The sequence below is a fragment of the Galeopterus variegatus genome, unplaced genomic scaffold, assembly GCF_000696425.1.
Source record: "Galeopterus variegatus unplaced genomic scaffold, G_variegatus-3.0.2 Scaffold16, whole genome shotgun sequence".
NCBI classification, from domain to species: Eukaryota; Metazoa; Chordata; class Mammalia; order Dermoptera; family Cynocephalidae; genus Galeopterus; species Galeopterus variegatus.
Window position 1 is genome coordinate 1154326 of NW_007726127.1, and position 21055 is coordinate 1175380.

The 21055-nt window shown below is 52.0% G+C and overlaps 1 protein-coding gene across 1 annotated transcript; it reads right to left on the reverse strand.

Moving 5' to 3' along the window:
* Positions 1–3948: 3948 nt before the first annotated feature.
* On the reverse strand, positions 3949–15268 carry EPS8L3 (EPS8-like 3). Its single transcript, XM_008566799.1, has 18 exons — positions 15238–15268; positions 15040–15104; positions 13275–13433; positions 12841–12990; positions 12643–12698; positions 12146–12267; positions 11944–12056; positions 11581–11704; positions 11437–11498; positions 11116–11190; positions 10528–10676; positions 6821–6902; positions 6538–6572; positions 5817–6012; positions 5479–5607; positions 5106–5179; positions 4474–4606; positions 3949–4238 (listed from the first exon to the last, which is right to left on the reverse strand). Exons 1-18 carry the CDS (start codon positions 15266–15268, stop codon positions 4227–4229), a joined length of 1767 nt encoding a protein of 588 aa, XP_008565021.1. The 3' UTR covers positions 3949–4226.
* Between the last annotated feature and the right edge of the window lie 5787 nt (positions 15269–21055).

The following is a 21055-nucleotide window of genomic DNA, read 5'->3' on the forward strand; positions in this document are numbered from 1 at the left end:
CGCCCCGCTCCGTCCTCTTCCCCTCCCCCCGCGCGCCCACAGGGCAACACGCAGGCGCGACTTCTGCCCGCCCTGGGGTTCGGGGCCAGGAGTCCCCCACCCGAATGCCCGGCAGGAGCGCGGCAGATGGGGGAGTGGACCCGAGGTTGAGGCTCCGCGCTGCACTGCGGATGGGAGCGGCAGTTCATTTATTAATAGTGCCAGCCAGGGCGGGAAGAGCGCCAACAGCCAGGCCGTAGGCACCCTAGTTACCCAGGGAGCGTGAGATTCACACCGTATTCACCCAGCTGGGGGTGGAGTAGGGGGTGGGAGGGTTGGGGCAAGCCCCGGAAGTCGGACCGGACTCTGATCACCAAGGAATCGCGATCTTTCGGGGGTGGGAGAAGGAGGGGATAATGATAAAAAACCCATAAAATACTTAAGCCGGTAAACCTGTAAGGTAGGAAGCGATTCAGGGTGAGAGACGTCGCCTACAATACTTGGGAGGGAGAGATCTCTTCTGGCCAGGACAGAGGGTGGTTCTGAGAAGGCTTCAAGGAAGAGGGGGGCATTTGAGCTAAGCCACTGGGGAAGGGTAGGCTGTGGACATTAGGATGCAGGAAAGGGCACGGCAGGCTGGGGAAATGCCCCGCAGACACTGGGAGGTGGGAAATACTCGTACAAGTGTAAGTAGAAGGAACAGCAAGCGTCGTTGGTTGGTTTTCAAAGTTGTGAGGGGCGCAGGGAAAAATACAGTTGGAAAAGACTGTTGGGGTCAGGTTGCAGAGGGCCTTGACTGGGAGGGGGGGTTGGATATTTTTCTTCTGTTCTGTGGGGAATCTCTAGATCACCGCTGACCAATAGAAATATAATGCAAGCCACATAGGTGATTTAAAATTTTGTTTCTAGTACAAAAAAAAGCAGGTGAATTAATTTTAATAATGCATTTTATTTAGCTTAATACATCAAAAAATACTATAGTTTCAGCATGTAATTAATATAAAACTTATTGAGATATTTTACTTTGTTTTTGTACTGTCTTCAAAACACAGTGTGTATTTTACACTTAGAACACATCTCAGTTCAGACTAGCCACATCTCGCTTGTTCAATAGCAACATGTAGCTCGTGACTACTGTGTCAGTGCAGATTTGGATGGTTTGCTAAGTTGAGTGATACTGTCAGATTCCCTTTCAGGGAAATTAACTTAGCTAAATCTTTGTGTAGAGTGGGCTGGAGGAGGGAAGCTACTGCTATTTTTCATTCACTTATTCATTCATCCAACAATGTTTATTAAATGCCTAGTATGGGCAGACACTGTTTTAAGTGCTGGGGATACAGAACTGAACTTGATAAAATCTTGGCCCTTAGGAAGCTTACATTTTATGGGGAGAGGCAGAAATAAATGAATATATAGTAAATACAAGAGTCCTTTAAAAAGTTCATGGAAAAATTTGTATTATCTTTTTTTTTTTTTTTTCCTTTTTTGTCTTTTTTGCTGACCGGCAACGGTATCGCAACCCTCTGTGTTGCGCCCGCACTGCGCTCAGCCAGTGAGAGGGAACTGGTCTCCACATGGGATCCGAACCCTCGGCGGGAGCGCCGTCGCGCTCCCAACGGTGCACTCTCCAGTGCGCCACCGGGCTGGCCCTGTATTATCTTTTAATTCCATTTTTCCATGAACTTTTTGAAGTACTCTTGTACATAGTAAGTCAGATGGTGAAACACATCCTATGGAGAAAAATAAAACAGAGATGGGGGTGTCGGGGTGAAAGTTGGGGGAGCCCCAGCAGGAAGGGGATTTGTGTTTTTAAAGAATGTGTTCATGAAAGGCCTCACTGAGAAGTTAACCCTTAAGTAAAGACCTGAAGTCACTCTGCTGTGGGGGCAGAAGGCAGGGAAGAAGTCCAGGTAGAGGTCGGTGATATGACAAACAACCAGCAAAGGAGTCTGGAAAGGAGCAGCCAATGAGATAGAAGGAAAACCAAGGGTCCTGAAAACTAAGTGTAGCTGTTTGCAGAAGGGAGTGAGTAACTACATCTAATGTGGCTGATGGGTTGAGTGAGGTGAAGACTGAGAATTAATGGTTAAATTTAGCAACATGGGGGTCACAGTGACCTTGACAGAGCAAGTGATCTGAAGGAGGCCCCTGCAGTCCTGGGAAGAACTAAGCTTCTGGGTTTAAGCAGGGCCCAGGAAAATGAAAAAGGGGCACAGATTGGCAAGTGTCAATATGGGAGATATAGGGTTTGTCAGTTCACTGTGGAGGAGTGGGAAAGGGAGGAGGAGTCCAGAGCTACTCCAGTCCCCTACTCCCCAAGCCTGAGTGTGGAGGATCACATCTGCCCATTAGTTCTGCTGAAGCCAGTTTGGGACTTTTTAATAGGACATTTCACTGAAAAGAAGAAAGGGAAAAAGTGTAAACACATAGGGACAAATGAACTTACAATGCCTGGGTTTCTCCTCCCAAGATAAAAGTCCAGTTATAAATTAATTTAAGGTGTAAGACTAGTATTTACTGAGCACCTATGATATGCCAGGCAATAGTCTAGGTGTTTCATATATGTTTGCTAATTTATTCCAATTTAAGCTTCACAACAACTTTCTAAGGTGGGTATTATGCCCATTTTATAGAAGAAGAAACTGAGGCCTGGAGAGGTTAGGTGAATTGCTTTTCTAAGCTCAAGGTCCCACAGATAGTCTGGGATTCAAAGCTAGATCTGTCTAATAACACAATTTATGCTAGTTCCATTGCACTTGGATATCTGGACAGCCCCTACCTTACCTCAGTCTTTTTGAGAAATCTGGGGAACGTGGGGCTAAAAGACTTTTTTCCTGGTCTTGAACGATTCCCCTGCTTCTAGGCTCCTTCAGCTTTCTGAAGCTCCAGAAGGCAGTGGGTTCATTTCTCTCCCACCCATCTCAAGAAATTAACTTTTCTGGTTTACTTTTGCCCTTGGCGAGTCAGACCTTAAGGGTCTCACCTTTTTTCTCTTTTGTGAGGGAGAATTTGGTTTTCCTATTATTCTGTGTCACCAGGAATGAGAGATGACTTTTTGAGGGCAGGAACTTGAGGGAATAAGATAGGCAGTCTAAAAACAGGGCAGTGTGGGTCCCAGACAATGTTAGGGTTATGGGCAAATTTAGCTGAGATAGACTTAAGGGAACATCTCAAGATTCCTTGAGTCTGTAGGGACATCAAGACATCTGTAGACTCAGTAAAACTACAGCTACTGTTATGTGGAGAGGGGAGTTCTTGATGGTTTTGATTAAAGAAGGCTACTTATACTAAAAAATATAAGAAGCCACAGACAGTCCAAACTCTTCACTTAACCTTTGAGAAAACAGGGACCCGGGAAGTAGAATGACTTGCTAGAGTTCACACAGCCAGTTGGTAGACTTTCAGCTTCCAGTCCAATGTTCCTTATGCTCTGCCACTAAAATAGACAAGCTGGGAGGAAACTCAAGATTGGCTCACCCAACAGTGGGGGACAAAAGTTGTATTAAAAGAGGACTTAGCAAGTAGAGCCTGGTGTGCCTGACATGGTTGTTAGTGCTCCTTGGGATCATCAACCAGTGTGACTGATCAAAACCTGCAACTTTCAGCCCTGGTGCTCTTTGCTGCTGTGAAGTGTCATGCCTTCAGCTATGCTGGGTGTCTTGGAATATACTGGGTGAAATGTGTGCAGAAGGATAAGGATGGTGAGCATAGCCTTATTTTGGAGTTTATTTTTTTAGCAAGAGAGTAAGGCGAGCCTGGACCCTAATTCTCAAATTCTGATTCCCAGCTCCAGATGGCTGTGTGAATTCCCTCTCACATTGAGACGACCTGGCTCAGTGATGGATTAGGATTGCTGCTGTTTTATGGCCAGTGTCCCAGCCCTTCCTGCCTCTCTGCCTTTGGCCCCCATCAGAGCCAGACAAAGTTGTGATGGAGGCAAATGACAAGTTTGAAGATGCTTTTATTGGGAAGGAGAAGGACTGAACACACTCCTGAAATCTAGACATGAGTGTGCCAGGCTTAGGAAAGAGATAAAATAAGTAGGCAGTAACTGGGGAGGGCTCCCAGCACAGCCAGAGGGGTCCCATTTACTTCAACCTCTGGGGGGCTCATCCTTTCTGCTGTGTGAGCTAGGGTGCAGGGTGTGCTTCAAACTGGGGACCTGGATGAGAAATTCTCTAAAGGATGTCAGATCCATCCTCTTGCATGTGAGAAGGTCTTTGTATTGGAGGTCTCTGAGCCGAGGCCTAAGGTCTTATCTGAGGAGAGAAAAAGATTCAGATGGACTGTCGGAGCTCATGCCACGAATAGCTTGGAGTCTCAAGGCACGCCTGAATGCATGAAGCCAAGCCCCTGGAGGAATCCTGCGCCAGTACCTGCCACACTTACTTCCACCCCAGGCTGGGCTATTGACCTGTCCACCCGGCACTCTCACTCTTGCTCAGGGAAGACCAGACACTCCCAGTGGGAGTCAGGACCCCAGGGTATCCTCACCCCCAGCGTCCTTCTGACAGCCTCCAGGCGTGCCAGGACCCGTGCGGCGTCCTGTGGACACAGCATCTGCAGCTCTCCAGGTCTCATGCGAAGCAGCTGGCTCCCCGTTAGGGACCCGAGTGTCTTCACTGTGCTGTGAACAAAAATAGCAGAAGCCATCAGTGGTGGGGTGAAAGGACCCTGGGTCTGAGTATTGGGTAGAGAAAGGGCTGTTTGAGCTTGGAGGTTGGGGTTACAGGAAAATTCATGGAATAAAGTATCTGAAAGTAAGGGAGCAAAATAAACATTTTGGCTTAAACCAATCTCAGAACTCCCAGGTTTGAAGGGAGAAGTGGTCTGGAAGAGACTCTTCTGTGGGGAGGGGTGGCTGAGTTGGCAGTCGGGGCTTTCTACGAGTCCACTCCCCCAATCCTTGCTGCCTTCACCACGGCAGGGGCGCCCCACTTAATGCTTCAACCTGGGCTTAGACAAGCCCCCTGCTCTCCTTAACTCAGCAGAGACAGCACTGGGATGGGGTCTGTTGTGTACGGTGTAGGCCAAGTTGTACGTTCTGGGTCTCTGGGTTTCCTTGGTTATCATCTAGGCGCCTTTCGAAGGTCCTCCCTCCACACTCCATGGGGCTAGGCACTCACATGCTGGAGAAGTTCTCTGCCTGCAGCCAGGCTGTGACCTCCTGAGGCCTGGAGCTAAGTCGAAGCATTGGAGTCTAGAATTGGAGGGAACTGGGGGTCAGAGGCCATGTTCTCTCACACCCACCCACAGCCCCCGACGTTTGGGTCCCTTCTCTGGGCTCTCATCAAATCACTTATCTCACTCTGTGGTTTTCTGGTCTGGTGGGAACCCTGTCTTGTCCTCTGCTCTGGCCCCGTGATGAAGGGCACACAGTAAGCGTGCAATAACACTAAATCAAACTAGGACCACCTCTTTCACTTGTCATTGAATCCTCCCCACCCCCACCTCTGATTCAGGACTTATGGCTTCTGGATAGTCTAGGCTGTGTAGTACCCGAGGGGGCGACTGGCCCTGGCTCCAGGGGGACCCCGACTCTAGGGGCTCCAGGATGTTGCTGGGAATGTAGCCGCTCTGTCCTGCCTCATTCTTCACCTGCCACCACCGCTTGCTCTGGTCCAGAACCTGCCAAGAGTCACCACCTCAGTCACCCTGAGCTTCTGTCCAGCCAGCCTTCCCTCCGTCACAAGGCTTTCTTGATTTTGGCCCTTCCCCACTTTCCTTCTCCCTCTCTAGGCCCCCAACCCTGGCAGCCCCATATCTGGACCACACACCCCAGGCTGCTTAGGGCTCCCTCAACCCCCACCTCCTCTATCCTCCAGCCCATGTCTCACCTCCAGCACTTCTCCCTGGACCACAGTCAACTCCTGTGGGTTCCTGGCTTCAAACTCATACAGGACTTGCATTTTCAGGGCTGAATTGACAGGTTTAGGGCTGGAGGGCCAGACATTGGGGTCCCCAGACTGAGGATCGTCGTTGTATGTCTCCTCCTTAGCAAAATGTGAGGTGCTCCCTAACCTAGGACTTCCCCTGCCAAGAGACAGAATCAGGATGTCTGGAGAATGGGGCCTCAGAAATTGAGCCTCTGTCCCAGCCCCCAAAGCCCCAGATATCTCCTGCCTTCAGTCTGGTGGTGACTTTTGGATTTCCATAGAGTTTGATGGCAGGTCAGTGTTAGGTGGGGCTTGGAGTGAGGGTTTCTGCAGGCAGGAGGGGTCTGAAATGTCCCTGATTTCTGAGGATATTTTTAACAGTGGAATTTTCTATGTCTGAGCTCTTCTCTGAGCACTTTATACTTGAGCTCTGGGAAATCAGAGGCACGTGTAGGTAGTATCACGAGAAGAAGGGATGGGATCCTAGGAGGGTAAAAAAATCTGCATTTTCTCCCAAGATAGGTGAGGGATGTGTTTGTACATGTCCGTGTCTGGCTAAATGAGAGTCCAAAGAGTCTCCAAGATGTAAAGCTCCATTGATCCAAAGGTCCAAAGATCCAAAGGAACAGCCCTGTCCCTCCCTCCCGAGGACCATGTGGTCTTCACAAAGTCCAGGGCATACCGGAGGGAAATAGAGTCCTGGTATCCTAAGGGTGCCTGTAAGGGACAGAACAGAGAGTGAGCAAGAGCAGGAAGTCCCTTAGCATGGTGGCAGGGAGCTGGGGTATCAGACCACAGACCTACACACTCACAGCCATCTCCTATCCCCTTTCCTGCTGCCTCCAACATACAGATACAGGTGCCCACACGAACTCACCCACTATATAGTTGTCACTTGACTGTGGTTTGTACTGGGAGGGCAGAAACTAGCTAGAGACCAGGGCTCTGTGCTAAGCTCCCCTTACCTGGTTGGAGGGCTCTGGAGGCTGCCAGCCATCATAGAATGTGGGTAGGTAGGGTGGGGGCTCACTGCCTGTCCAGTCAGTCCTGGGGGGAAACAAAGCTGAGTCCATGTCCACTCTGTGCCAGGCTGGAGGATGTGGAGAGGAAGGAGATGACAAGGCCTACCCCAGGGATCTTCTAGATGATAGGGGACATGGCCCATGTGCACAGATGAAAGGCCCAGACACCCACAAAGGAGCAAACAGTTTAGCATGAACAAATCCCACGGGGCAGGTATCAGTGGGCCAGCCTCACCTCTGCCCACACCTCCATAAGAACACGGTGGGCATTTCATTGCACTGATTCAGGGTTTGAATTAAGTTGGTAGAACCATAGAGTGTTAGGGCTGGAAAACCCCCTTTGGGGTCTTGTGCAACATTTTTCTAACCTGTTTTTAGTTTCCCAGTAGTCAATCTCTTTCTTTCTAGCTAGTTTGTGGAACTCCACCTTGTGAAACAGATCACAGCAAAGCTGCTCTGGTTGACTGGAGGATGGGGCTGGTACTTGCCTCTCAGCCTCCCCGCTCAGCCACTGAGCAGGACCCAGGAAGGGCTGTGTTGTTTGTGGTCTCCAGGCTTGCTCTAGCTTGGAATATGTAACACTTGCCCGCAGGGGAATTCCCACGCACCTCTTTGAGGAAGTTCCCCGCCCTGTTTCACAGGGGCAGAGGTGAATATTTCTGCTGAACTTGGTACATTCTTGGGCTCTCATGCTGTATTGCATGTGGTTCTGATAATTGTTTCTTACTATATTAATCTCCTTGAGGGCTGTATTCCCGGTACAATGGCTGGTATGTAGGAGGCAGCTTATTAAGTGTTTATTAAATGGGAACGAATAAACTATTTCCTCTTCTGAATCTTAACTGGTTCCTTCTGTTTGCCTTAGAAACATGCTCAGGTCTTCCCTTAACCCTGTTCTACCCCTTTTAAGCTGGGATCCTATTACCTTCCTCTACCAAATGTCTTGAGAATGTACCTATGTTTGATGCCTGCATTTTCCCACGTCTGCTTCTTTCATTATTCCTGCAATCTGATTTCTATCTCTGCCATTACTTTATTGTAACTCATCCATTTAAAAATCCTGATAACCTCCTGATTGCCAAATCCAATGGCTTTGTATGGGCTCCATCTTTTGCTGAATTACCACAACATTTAGTATTACTTATAGCTTTGGGTCAATTTGCTTAAAACCAAGTCACCAAAGTATAATTTGCTTGAAATTCAACTCTTCTGAGGGTTTTTACATCTTTTTAGTTATGCTATTTTCTGTGTTTCTGCCTTTCATTTCATTCATTCATTCATTTCTCGTTATTTTAAGAAATTAGAAAATATCTAAGGGCACATCTAACTTAATATTATATTTAAAATAAGTATTCATCAAATGTGCATAGTTTTATGAATACTGAATTGTTTTGCATCTTTTTGGGTATTTTTTATCTGTTGATCTGTTTTTCTAAGGTCTCGATTTCTTGAAGTAGGGCTTGTTTTGAAACACGAAATGCTACATTCAACATGGTTACTCAATGGGAAAGTGGCTAAATAAAAGTATTTGAGGCCCTCTTGTTGAGTCTATCACAGAACCTCTGTTTTCCAGTCTTGCTAGTGCTAGACAGATACCATTGCTGTCCCCACAGACAGTGTGAGCCCAGTACAGCTGTGAGAGCCAGCAATCTCTGAGACTGGCTTATGCAGTTACATTTCGTCCCCAGTGTTCTGCACAACCGAATACTATTACCAGAAGGGAGGCCCAGAATCCACAAGTGATTTCATTTTAGAGATTGAATCAAGAGAGCCCACACAAATAGATTGTTTTGAGTGGAAACAACCCAAGTGTCCATCAACAGATGAATGTATAAGCAAAATGTGGCTTATCCATGCAATGGAATATTATTCAGCCACAAAAAGGAAGAATATTCTGATACATGCTGTAACATGGATGAACCTAGAGGACATTATGCTAAGTGAAACAAGCCAGACACAAAGGGACAAGTATTATATGATTCCACTTATATGATACTATGGTTTGAATGGTTTTGAATTCCAAAACTCTTGTTGAAGCTTAATCCCCAGTGTGGCAGTGTTGAGAGGTGGGGGCCTTTGGGAGGTGATTGGATTGTGAGGGCTCTGCCCTCATAAATGGGTTAATCTACTCGTGAGTTATTGTGGGAGTGAAATTAGTGGCTTTATAAGAAGAGGAAAAGAGACCTGAGCTAGCACATTGGCACACTTTTTCCTTCTCGCCATGTGATGCCCTGCACCACCTTGGGACTCAGCAGAGTCCCCACCAGGAAGAAGGTCCTCACCAGGTGTATCCCCTCGACCTTGGACTTCCCAGCCTCCAGAATTGTAAGAAATAAATTTCTTGTCTTTATAAATTACCCAGTTTCAGGTATTCTGTTGTAAGCAACAGAAAATGTACTAAGACATATGAGGTACCTAGAATAGGCAAATTCATAGAGACAGAAAGTAGAATAGAGATTACCAGGGGCTGGGGAGGGAGGGTAGGAAACAGGGAATTATTGTTTAATGGGTACAGAGTTTCTGTTTGGGATGATGAAAATGTTCTGGAAATAGATAATGGTATTGGCTGTACAACATTGTTAATGTGCTTAATGCCACTGAATTATGCACTTAAAATGGTTAAATTTTATGTTGTATATTTTCTACAGTAATAAAATATAGATTGTATTGAACTATACTTTATGTCTTTAGACAAACTAGACAAAAAAGTCCTTTAATGGGGCTGACTTGAAAAGAGCTGGTCATTAGGCAGAAGCCTCACCGGAAAACTAGCTTTTGCCTGCTGACTTCTCTGTCTTTCTCAAACCCCCTTCTCTCCTGGTTTCATCCCTCTGCTCTTTTGGTTTTCCTTTTAACATTCTGGAATTTCTCTTTGCCTTCTTAACCCTTTTTCCTTTTGTCACCTACATGTAGAAGTTTCCCAAGGCCCTGCTCTCTTGTCATGGTCTTGAGCAAACCGTGCTTGTTAAGTGAGTTCTGGGGCCCTCACTGGAGTGCTCCCCTCGAGCTGTGCCTCCAACTTTCACTTTTATTTATTTTATTATTTTGGTTGCCTTTTTGTTTTTCTTTCTCTATTTTCCAATTCTCACTTCTGTTCTCACTGTTTACCACACAGCCCGATCGGGCCTCTCGCCTCACTGCCCGGCCACCGGCCTCTGTGAAATGATCACTGACACCCCAGCTTGGCGTGTCCCAGCGGGTCTCGTCCCCCGCTGCCCGAGGCTCTCATCAGCTCGGCCTCCTCGTCCAGCTGCCTGTCTCGTAGTCGGGCTGGCGTGGAGTACCTCTTTCTCTCTCAACTCCTGGTCAACCAGCTGCCAAATCTTACTGATGTTACCTTAGCAGCATCTCTTGTATCAGTAATTCTAAAGTTCTGGGCCAGACTGAGACCAAGTTTTCACTTTGTCCTTGACAAAAGTGAGAAATATTTCACTAGAAGGTCGTCATCTCTCCTTTCTTGGGGTGTTTTTTTTTTTTTTAACTGTTCACACTTAGCCTAATAAACAGTTGGGAATTCCATGTAGAGTCTCCCAAATTGTTTTGAAATATTTCTTGCTTGCAACCACGTACAGCCTGGCCACCTCTGATGTCCTGCACTATGCCCCTATGCCTCTCTCCTCCAATTCAGTTCAGGCCTTGTCTTCACTCACCGGCTGGTGGTCCAGGCCACACCCAGCCCCTTCCAGAGGTCACTCTCAGATGGGCTTAGACAGGACTGCAGCAGGTTGATGGCTTTGGGGGTGAGGAGGGGTGAGATCACTTGGGCTGCTAGGCCATCCTCAGGGCACTGGTCCAGGATCTGGGGGAGAGATGGAAGGTGTCAGGAAGTCCAGGCCCCCACAGGGCAAACAGGGCTGGGAAAGGGCCCAGAGCCCCTGTCTTCCCACTTTTGCCATGCTGCATTGCCTCCTGCAAGTGGCCCTGTCTGCCTTGGGCCTGCTGCTCCTTCCATCTCCCTCAGAGCCCTGGTGTCCTTGGCTCTGACTCCCGCCCACCGAGTCTTATGGGGGTGCTGCATGCACCAGTGACGGTGTCTTGTGGTCAAGGAGGAGGGTGTGTTGGGGTGAGCAGGGAGCAGGCCCCACAATCTCTCTCTGTCCCCTGCCTTCCACCCTGGCCCCTGCTCCCCCTGTCCCCCTCCACCAGCTTCCTTCACTCCCTCCAATCTTTCGTGACTTCAGCCTGTCCCTCTTCCCCACCCTGTCTTTCTCTCACCACCCTGTCCTCCCCCAACTCACGAAGTCCAGAGTTTGGAAGAGGATATGCACGAACTCGGGTGCACTCGTCTCCTTCAGCCTGATGGCGAGCTTCCCCTGGGGGAACAGGGCAATGGCTGTTACCACCCTTTGGGACCCCACCCAACCTTCACCAGGACTCCAGGTCCCTATCATTGTTTTGCATCTTGGTTGACAGCCTGGCACTCTCTGAAAGTCCCGAGATGGGAGAGGGGAGGTTCTAGGGGCAGTAGATGGAGAATAAAAAGGCTTGGGATGGTCTATGTGACCAGAGGGCAGAGGGTTGCTGGTGGAGGGCCGGGGAACTTGTGAGGAGCCACATACCAGGAGACTGAAGCTGTACTTGATCTTCTGGAAGCAGTCGATGTACTGTGCCTGTGTTATCCCTGTGAGATAAGGGGTGAAGGCAGGGGGTCCATATCATCCCAAGACACCCCCCACTCCTCTCTCCTGGCCCTCAGCACTCACCCCCCTGATCCTTGTGCTTTTTTTTCAGAAGTCTCCTCTTCTTCTTATGGCTGGTCTTGGCCTGGGCCTCCTTCAGCTTTCCCACGAACAGCTCAATGTCCCTCAGAACATGGTTCAGCACCTCCTGGGCCCCAAACAACCCATGGTTTTGAGTGGGCAGTGAGGTCCACCCTGGAAGTCCCAGTCCTGCCCCCATCCCCCTCCCCACCATAAGCCCCAGCCTCAAGCCCATCTGGGGTTTGAACAGGCCTCCCTCTCCCTCCTCAGCCCACAGCCCACACCTCCTAGGTGAGGGGGGGTTGGTGTCCTCCCTCCCCTACAAGCCCCCAAAGCCTCAGTAAGCCCAAGACCAACTGCAGTTACCTCATCCCTCTGTGGGTCCTCAGGGGATGGGGACCGCCTTGGAGGAGGCGGAGTGGAGGCACTCCAGCGGACACTGGACTGGAGTGGCAGGGACCTTGATGATGGTGGGATGCCTGCAACGTAAGGGGACCACAGGCCCAGAGCTTCTTTGACTTTTGATCTAAATCTTCTCCTCCACCTGCCCCTGTGCCCCGAAACTTACTGGGCTCTGGGGTCATCCTGTGGCGCCGTTCTGGAGGGGGCCCCTGCTCTGGAGAGGGTGCTCGTTCCGTAGGGTGTGACCTCCATCTGTCCTGGTGTGGATGAAGGGCTCCAAATCGGGGTCTGCTGAGGACATGGTGGGGGACTCACCTTTGACAAGGTTCTTGGGACAGAGGCCCTGCCTACACTTCTGCCCCAGGACCCAGGAGCACAACCCCCTGCTCCTTGGTCATCATCTAGACCCTTCCCTGACTTCACCCTGCCTCATCTGCCTTCCCTCTAGGCCTTCTTTTGTCCCATGTCAGTCTCTGGGACCATCTCCAGTGTCCCCTGGGCCCAGCCCCTTTCCCATGCCCATCTCTGTCCTGGCCTCTCCTCAGTTCCTGGCTCAGGTTGATTGGTTCACAGGCTCCTGGGATCCCCAAGATGTGGGGCCAGTGTCTGGGCCCAAAGCCTGAGCTGTGAGGCCCCACAGTGGGCTGAGCAGAGGCTGCCTACCTTTGCTCCAGCTCCTCCTCCAGGGCCTTCTGCAGGCTGGTCCTCAGTTGCTCTGCCTGGAGGAAGCAGCAGTCAGGCAGGCTCTATGTGTGTGTGTGTGTGTGTGTGTGTGTGTGTGTGTGTGTGTGTGTGTGTGTGTGTGAGAGAGAGAGAGAGAGAGAGAGAAATGGTCATTGAATCCCGCCCCTGGCCACTCACCCCCACTTCCTGGCATTGGAAAAGCAGAGTGCTGGTGCCTGGCAGGCCCGACTCCTGAACAGTGATGGACAGGACAGAGTTGTAGGAGCAGATGTTCAGTGCCACATCCATGGCCTGGATGCTGTCCAGACGGTAAGAGTCCAGCTCCTCCTGGCCCAGGCAGAGAGGTCAGTTGTGAGGCTATGGAGAGCCAGGGTTGGCTCCTGGGAGCTCCTGACCAGAGTAACCCAGCCCTTGGGTGGGCTGGGATTGAGGTGTCATCTACCCTGTGCCTCTGTTCCCATCCTGGTCTCTTCCTAGACTGGGTGTGTGTTGTATATGAGAGGGGTAGCTGCTGTTTGGGGCATGGAGGGGTGGAGTTCCAGAGCCTGGTGCTTGCTGTTCCCCAGCCTGGCTTGGCTATGGCCCATCGCTGGGTTTGGTGGGAGGCTGACCTTGGTTTCGATGTCCTGCAGCTGGAGCCAGCCATCTCTGACCTGCAGGATCAAGTCTTGGCTCCACACCCGGCCCTGAGCATCCATCTCCTGCAGCTGCTGCAGAACATCCTTGGGCTCCCGGACTCTCTGAGTCCCCAGCTTACACGTCATCAGGTGCTGAGGGGGGAGAAGGTGGCCCAGGACTGGGAGAATGTTTGGAGAGGGGATTACAGGTGGTGGTGGGCAGGGGAAAGGCAGCAGGGGAGGAAGTCATGTCCCTCGTGGGGGGAGGTCCCAGGCTCCAGATAAAGCAGGCTTCAAGGGCCGATGTGAGGGCCAGGGTAAAAGCAGTCAGGCTAGGGATGGGACCTCCAAGTCTGGGCCTGAGGGGCTGCATTAGGCCAGAGTTTTCAGGACTCTGGAGGAAGGACAGTCACAGCCTTTAGAGGTCCAGGCCAGAGAGGTGGCTGGGTGGTGGCAGATGCGAGCTCCAACCACCCAACAAATAATGTTTGAACTCCTCTGGGTGGGATATGAGACCCTCAGATTCTGTTCCTGGCTTCCTTTGCTCCCCTTGGGAACTCACCATCCCAACCTGGTCTTCTTCCTCACTGACCAAGTATTCCTGTCTCTGCACCTTTGCCCATGCTGGTCCCTATACCCAGAATGCTTTTCCCAGTTGTGCCAATCCATCACCTCCCAATCCTGCAGGAAGAAGATCATGCTCCACCTTCTCCCTGATTCTTGCCTGAGGAGATCCATAGTGATCTCAGTCTCCACTCAAGTCCTTGCTCACTGCTAGTCTGATCATTCAGTGGGTTTTTGCTGTTATCTGTCCCCCTCTAGGAGACCCCTCCCTTCTCCAAACCAAACACTGCCTTCACAAGTTGCTCTCCACCCCAGTCTCTTGTTGGGGGGAGATGAAGCCTGCCTCCTGCCCCTTGATCCCACCCCCTGCTCCCTTCCCAGGTCCTAGCCACTCTCCCTGTGTTTGCACTGCCAGCGTGTTCTGGGGACCCTGACATCATGAGCCTGTTGTCCTGAACATGTCCTCTCACTCTTACCTCTGAGACTAAGTGAAGCCAGTTCCTAGCCCCAGTCCCACAATGGTATCCTCCTGACTTCTCTCCAACTGGCTGGGAGCCCTCTCTTCATTGCCCTGTAGGACCTCCAGACCATCTCAGTGCTCCTCCCCCATTAGAACCCTAACATCTGACAGCCCTTCAGGCAACTAGATCTCGCAGTGCCTGTGTCACCCTCCCAGGCAGGGCCAGAGACTCCATTCTGGCCGCTGAGCAGCTCATGTCCACCTGGAAGCTCAGGCCCAGACACCTCCCCTCTTAGACAGTGGCCTTCTCAGGCCCTCATGAGGTCTGTGGACCTCATATTCCTTCCTCCAGCCATGCAAGGTCCTGGGCAAAGAGCAGTTCCCTGGAGACAACTGTGGCAGGAGGCGAGTTGGGAGACAGGTGGGGGTGGGTGAGGTGGTTGCAGGTGCCTCCTGGCCCATCCCTCTGCTACTTCTTCCTGTCTGGGGACAGGACATCCACTCCTCACCCTCCAGCCAGGCTTGTTCTGCAAACCCCCAACTGCCCCTCATCCTCCGGCACTTAGCAGATGCTTAGTCAGGCTTGGTGGATCTGAGTCCATGGGATCTGGCCTGGTCAGGCTGTAGCTTCCGTGGCAGGCAATTGTGTGAGATGTCTACATTTTGGCAGGGCGGTGGGCACATGGAAACAGTTGGGTTTAGTTGGAAACCACCTGGGGCCCCGGAAGTACTCACCTCCACCCTGTGCTGCAGGAGGGTGGGCTCTGAGCTGAGGCTCTGGGAGTACTCCTTCCGGTGCACTGCAGGGTACAAAGCATGGGGTGAAGATGGCAGAAGAGATGAGATAAGACAGGCAACTGCAAGGGGCAGTTGGTGTGAGAGGGAGACAGAGGATGGGGGTGGCCAGGGAGAGGGCTGGCGGGGAGAGCTTACAGTAAATGGCTTTGCTGCTGGGCCGGGACATGTCGATCCTGCTGAGACGGACTCCTAGAACCCAAAGTGAACCAAAGAGACAGGTATCAGAGCTGGGGAGAGGAGGAGCAGGTGCAGCAGGGCAGGAAAGCTGCTCTTGCTCTAGCCTGAGGCCTCTGGGACCAGACCCAAAGCTCCTGGCTCCAGGGGGACTCCTCTGACGAGCCCTTCATCTTGGCTGGGCCTGCAAGCCCCAGGCTGAGTGAAGGGAGGGCTGGGGAGGCTGTAGCATGGCTGGACCCCAAGGCAATCTCCAGGCCTCTGATTATTTGGATCTGGGTTCAGATCCTATCCTGGACCTGGGTGTGAAAGATGCCAGATGAGTGGGCTGCACCAGCTTCTGTAAGGGGGGCAGAGCCTTCCCTGCCAGAGCAAGTCCTCTTGTCCAGCCCTGTTTCAGTTCTGCAAACTGTGAGAAAGCTGATGTTACCTCTTAAGCTGGGGACCCTTTCAGGAGGACAGTGTATGTGCATGTGCTTATGATGAGGCTCTGTAGGATTCGTCGGTGATCTGCACTTCCCTGATTGTCAAGTTTCCTGTCTCCTTGCCTTTTCATATTCTGTATCCTCTGCCCAGAGCCCCTCCCCACCTCAACACTTCACATTCCAGCTCAAGGATCACCTCTTTGATCACCCTGCCCAGTGCCCTCCTAGTGCCATGCTGAAGCTTGTACATTCCTCTCTAACCACAGCAGTCATGACAGCCACCATAGTTATTGCCGTGAGCCTGGTGCCAAGCCTGTTATGAGCATTATATCATCTAATTTGCACTACTACTCATTTGTACTTACTTGGTGCTATGTGCCAAGCACTGTTCTAAGGGCTTTACTTTCATTAACTCATTTAATCCTCAAAACAAACTCATGAGGTGGGTACTGTTATCCCCATTTACCAGATGAGGACCCTGAAGCACCAGGCCTGAGGTCATAAATGAGTTTTTTTTTTTTTTAATTTTAAAGATGACCAGTAAGGGGATCTTAACCCTTGACTTGGTGTTGTCAGCACCACGCTTTCCGAAGTGAGCTAACCGGCCATCCCTATATAGGGATGCAAACGTGTGGCCTTGGTGTTATCAGCACCGCACTCTCCCAAGTGAACCCTGGGCCGGCCCTCACGAATGAGTAGTTAATAGAGAGTGAACCCAGCCCTGCCTGGCTGCAAACTCCAAGTTTAAATTGTTTATAAATGCGCCTCTGTCACCTGGGCTGTGAGTTGGCACAGAGAGGATCTAGAATACATATATGTTGAAATGGAACAGAATTAAAGGCGGCGAATGCATGTGTGTGGGGTGTGGGCTGTAGTGAGTCCCGCGCGTGGGTCAAGGGTACAATCAGGTGTGTATGCATTCTGAATAGGTGTCAGTTTTGTGGGGATCCACGAATCTGCATGGTGCAGCTGGGAAACCATGGAATATCCTGGGCAAAGTGTGAGAAAGCAGCCTACACGCCTATTTATTAGGACTGTTATAAAAATAACAGAGGATCCAAGATGACTTGGTGATGGGGAATGAATTGCCAGTGAACAATTAAAGGAAGGCGGAGTAGGCGCTGGATGTGTTTTTCTTGTTTCCTCCTTAAGGGGAAGGAGTGCAGGAAGCCCGCTCTCCTCCCCCACCTCTCCCCGACCCGCACGGTGACACTTCCTGCTTCTAGAGGCGGAAGAGAAAGTGAGCTCTGCCCTGGTCGGCCACTCCCCGCTCCCCCCACACCGGGGTGGTCCTTGTGGGTTCCTTTGGGCAGGTCGAGGTGGGGAAACCTCTGCTGCTAAAGATCCCGACCCCAGGAGTGGGGAGGGGCTGGCTTCAGCCTGCCTTGCCACCTGGCGGGGGCCGGGGGAAGAGAGTGGGGGACCAGTGGCAGCCCAGTTTCCTCCATTTATCCCCTGAATGTAGGGGCTTGGAGCAGGGAAGGGGTATCTAGATAACGGACACCAGGAGAAGCATCTCAGGGATGCTTCTGAAGCCCGGACCAACTTGCTCTGCTTCCTAGCCCGCCAGCCAGCAACTGAGCCCCGAGCCCCTCCTTGGGGTTGATCCTCCTGGCTGCATCTGAGAACAGGCCAGAAAGACCCTGGCCTGGGAAGCCACTGAGTTGCCCCCACCTGCCTTGAGATCCCCTGTGGCTGGGCCAGGCCCTGATCTCTCCTGGGAGTCAGGCCCTTACCTGGGTGCCAATGAGACCTGGTGGCTGGTCCCCCTCAGGGGGCTGGTGTTTGGGCTGGGTTTCTGGTGCTGGTGGCAGGAGGGCAGCGGCTTCTCTGCAAGCGGCCACAGGCAGAGCCCTGCTGGCGAGCAGGCAGGCCTCGGGTGAGCAGGCAGACAGTGTGGAGATGAGGTTATGGAGGCAGCCACACCTGTGCTCTTTGGACTCTGGTGGGTGGGGAGGCTTCCTGGGCCCCACCCACGCAACACCAGCTAGACCCTGGCAGTGCCTGTGCCCACAGGTGCCCCGAGCTTAGCCAGAGACCTCTGCTTCCCAGCTTCCTCCTCCGCTTGCCTCTGGATGTGGGGTGCAGCCCCTCTTCTCTCTGCCTTTTGGAAACCTCTTCTGGGGCCCCAGTCAGCATCAGGCACTGGGGCTGGGACCAGAAGGAAAGGGCACCCGCAGCCCAAAGAGTCTGAGTTCTGTGGTCAGGGACAGGTTGGCTGGAGGTAGACCCCAGTCTTGGGGGAAACTGCAGGCTACCATGTGTGCTGCATCCGTGGGTGTGTGGCCAGGTGTGCCCAGGTGGTACCTGTGAGCAATACGTGGGTTTTGTCAGAGAAGATGGGGACTGGGGCATGGAACCACCATGGACACTACATGGAGGGCTGAGATTCCTTTCCAGCAGGGCCATCGTAGGTCCTACCCTTCTTCTGTCCCCTCCCACCCAGCAGGGAGCCCTCTCACCCCCTGTTCTTGCTCTTCCACTCTTTCTCCTTCTCCGCTTCACCCCATGCCCCAGGCTGGCTGGCTTCAGCAAAGATGGGAAACTGAGTCCTGCCTCTGTCTCTATTCATGAACCTACCCAGATCCGGTACTTCATTTTATTTAAAAACCTTCCTTGGCATCCAGGGAGGGCCAGGCTCCCTGCCCTCTGGGAACTCACCGTCTAACAACGGAGGCCAGGTGTAAACAGAAACCAAGGGAGCACGGCAGGACAGGGGTGGGGGGAGAGAAGGGGAAACGCCAGCATGGAGGGGATTCCTGTGGGACAGAGGGTCAGACCCTCCTGGTGTTAGGATCTGTGATGGAGACTCCTATGTAGTCTGAGGGCTGGAGCCGTTGTCCTGCACCTCCATTCCTGGCTTCCCTGGGACCATCCCAGGAGATCTCAGTCTATTCCTCCAACCCCACCCCACCAGCACTGCCCTGGGTGGCCTGGGGTCCAGGGATTGGATCCCAGTGAGGGGCCTTCCCCGCCTGGGCTGGAGTGGGCCCCTGGGAGAGTCCATCGGGCAGCCTGCTTCTGGGGCCCAGGCATCAGGTGCCTGCTGATCCAGCATCAGACACGGCTCCACAGGAGCCAGCCCTCCTGAGCTCCCTGGCTGTTCTGTTCCCAGGGTCTCAGCCTTGTGGTCCTCCTTCAGCTTCTTTCAGGACAGGACAGCCTGTCCCTCATTGCTTTCTGCAGTTGCAGCCCCAACTCCACCAAGGCCAGGGTCACATTCCACCTCTGGCTTGGGTGCCCAGCGGAGACCAGGCCCCGTCATTCCCAAAGGCCTCTCCTCAAGTCAGTGGGAGCACAGCAGGAACTGTCATGTTGGCGGGGTGGGCAGGGTTGGAAGGGGCTCGAGCCACATGGGACCTTTGGGCAGAGAAACTATGAATGCCACCTGGCATCCTCGGCACCTTGAGCTCTGCAGTGCCCTTTAGCGATGCTCCTGGCACCTGTGTGGGTCTCCTCAGACAGGAGCCCCTTTGTAGCTTGGGTGGGGCTGGGCGTCCTGGGGCTTTTTTGGTGTCAGGCATTGTGGACATCTGCTAGGGTGGAGCCACCCCTGGGAAGAGGGGCACTGGGAAGGATGGAGAGGCCAGGCCACCCACACCTGGGACTTAGGGGCCATAACTGATGCTTCTGTGTAAAGAAAGCTTCAGGCGCCGCCAAAGCAATTCTTTGGCAAAGCAATTCTGGTTGAGGCACCAGGAGCTGGGACTCAGATGGGAAGGAAAGAAGCAGGACTCAGAAAACATATCCTTGAAATTGTGAGGCTACAAAGGCTGTGGGACCTCATTCATTCATTCAAATGCTTCCTGTGGAATTGAGGGCTTCCTGCCTGCCAGGCACTGTGTGAGGTGCTAGGATATGCCTCAAGGGCTTACAGACACCTTGGAACTCAATCTGAATTCATTTTCTCTCTCCAAACAACGCAATCTCTCCTCCTATGTCCCTGTCTCAGTGAAGGCACCAACATCCACCCATGTGTCCAGGCAGGGAACCAGAGCCATTTCTGAGTCGTCCCTCAGACCCCACACCAAATCCATCACCCCTCCCGTGAGTCCCAACTCCTTGGCAAGTTCATATAGATCCACCCTGTTCTCCACCCACCTGCAACTGCCCTCTTCAGACCCCATCAAATTCTCTGCCAGTGATCATGTGACAGTCTCCTAAGCTATCTTGCTGCCTCCATTTTTGTTCTTATTAATCCTTCCTCTGCATTGTGGAAAGGGGATCTTTCCTAACTGGAAATTTGATCATCCACTCCTCTGCCTAAAACCCATCACTGACTCCCTGCTGCTCTCAGGATAAACGCTGGACTCCTTGTCAGGGTGGATGAGATTCTTCAGGAACTGGAGGCTCCTGCCTCTGAGTCTGGCTTTATCTCCCCCACTCCCTGCTCCTTGCACTTTACACTCAGCTTAGAGAATGACTTGTACTTCCTAGAAGAGTCATACCTTGGTACCTGGCTAGCGGCTGTTCTCTGCCTGGAAAGCCCTCTGGGAACACCTACCATGTCTTTGTGTCTCCACATAAGCTCTGCCTCCTCTGGAAGCCTTCCCACTGCCCAGGGCTGGTGGAGCTCTGGTCTCTGGTGCCCAGACACCTTGTTCTATTACTGCATGTGTCACATTGAGGGGCATGTCCTCATTAGACTAGGATCCCTGAGGACCCAGATAGTTTTTTGCTACAGTCTAGAGGAGAAAAAGACCTGTAAACAAATAAATGCACAGTGGCATCTCAGGCATAAAGGAGCATACTCTGCTTGGGGACATAAGGGAAGACTTCTCAGAGGAGGGAATGCGGGGGCCAGCCCTTAAAGGACATGTAGGAGTCCTGCCAAGAGACAAAGTGGGAAGAGAATGCTAGGCAGAGGGAGAAGCAATCCTGCCAGGTGGAAAAGTGACACGGCACAGTGAGAAGCTGGGTGTGGCCAGAGCATGAACTGTGCATACACATGTGCATGTGTGCGTGTGTGGCAGGTGACAGGGATATGTGTGCCTTCATCACCTGTGTTGAGGAGAGTCATTGAATGGTCTTGTACAAAGGTGTGAAAGAGAAGTTGCTGGGTCTGCCACCTCCCTGCAAGTCCCTGCCACTTGCTGCTTCTCAATATATCAAGAGAGGGGCTGCTGAGAGGTGAGCTATCAGGATGGGCTCAGGTGCAAAGGTTTTATTAGGCAGAAGGGGCCACGGAGCCCCTTGAGCCCCCCTGGCCTGGCCTAGAAAGCAGGCCTGGGTCTCTTGGAAGCTCCAGAGCAGGCCCTGGTGGGAGCTGGGGAACTCTGGAGGGCTCAGGGGAAAGAGCTCTGTATTCATGGAGGGTGGAGAGGGAGGCAGGGCAGGGCTCTGGTATTCAGAGG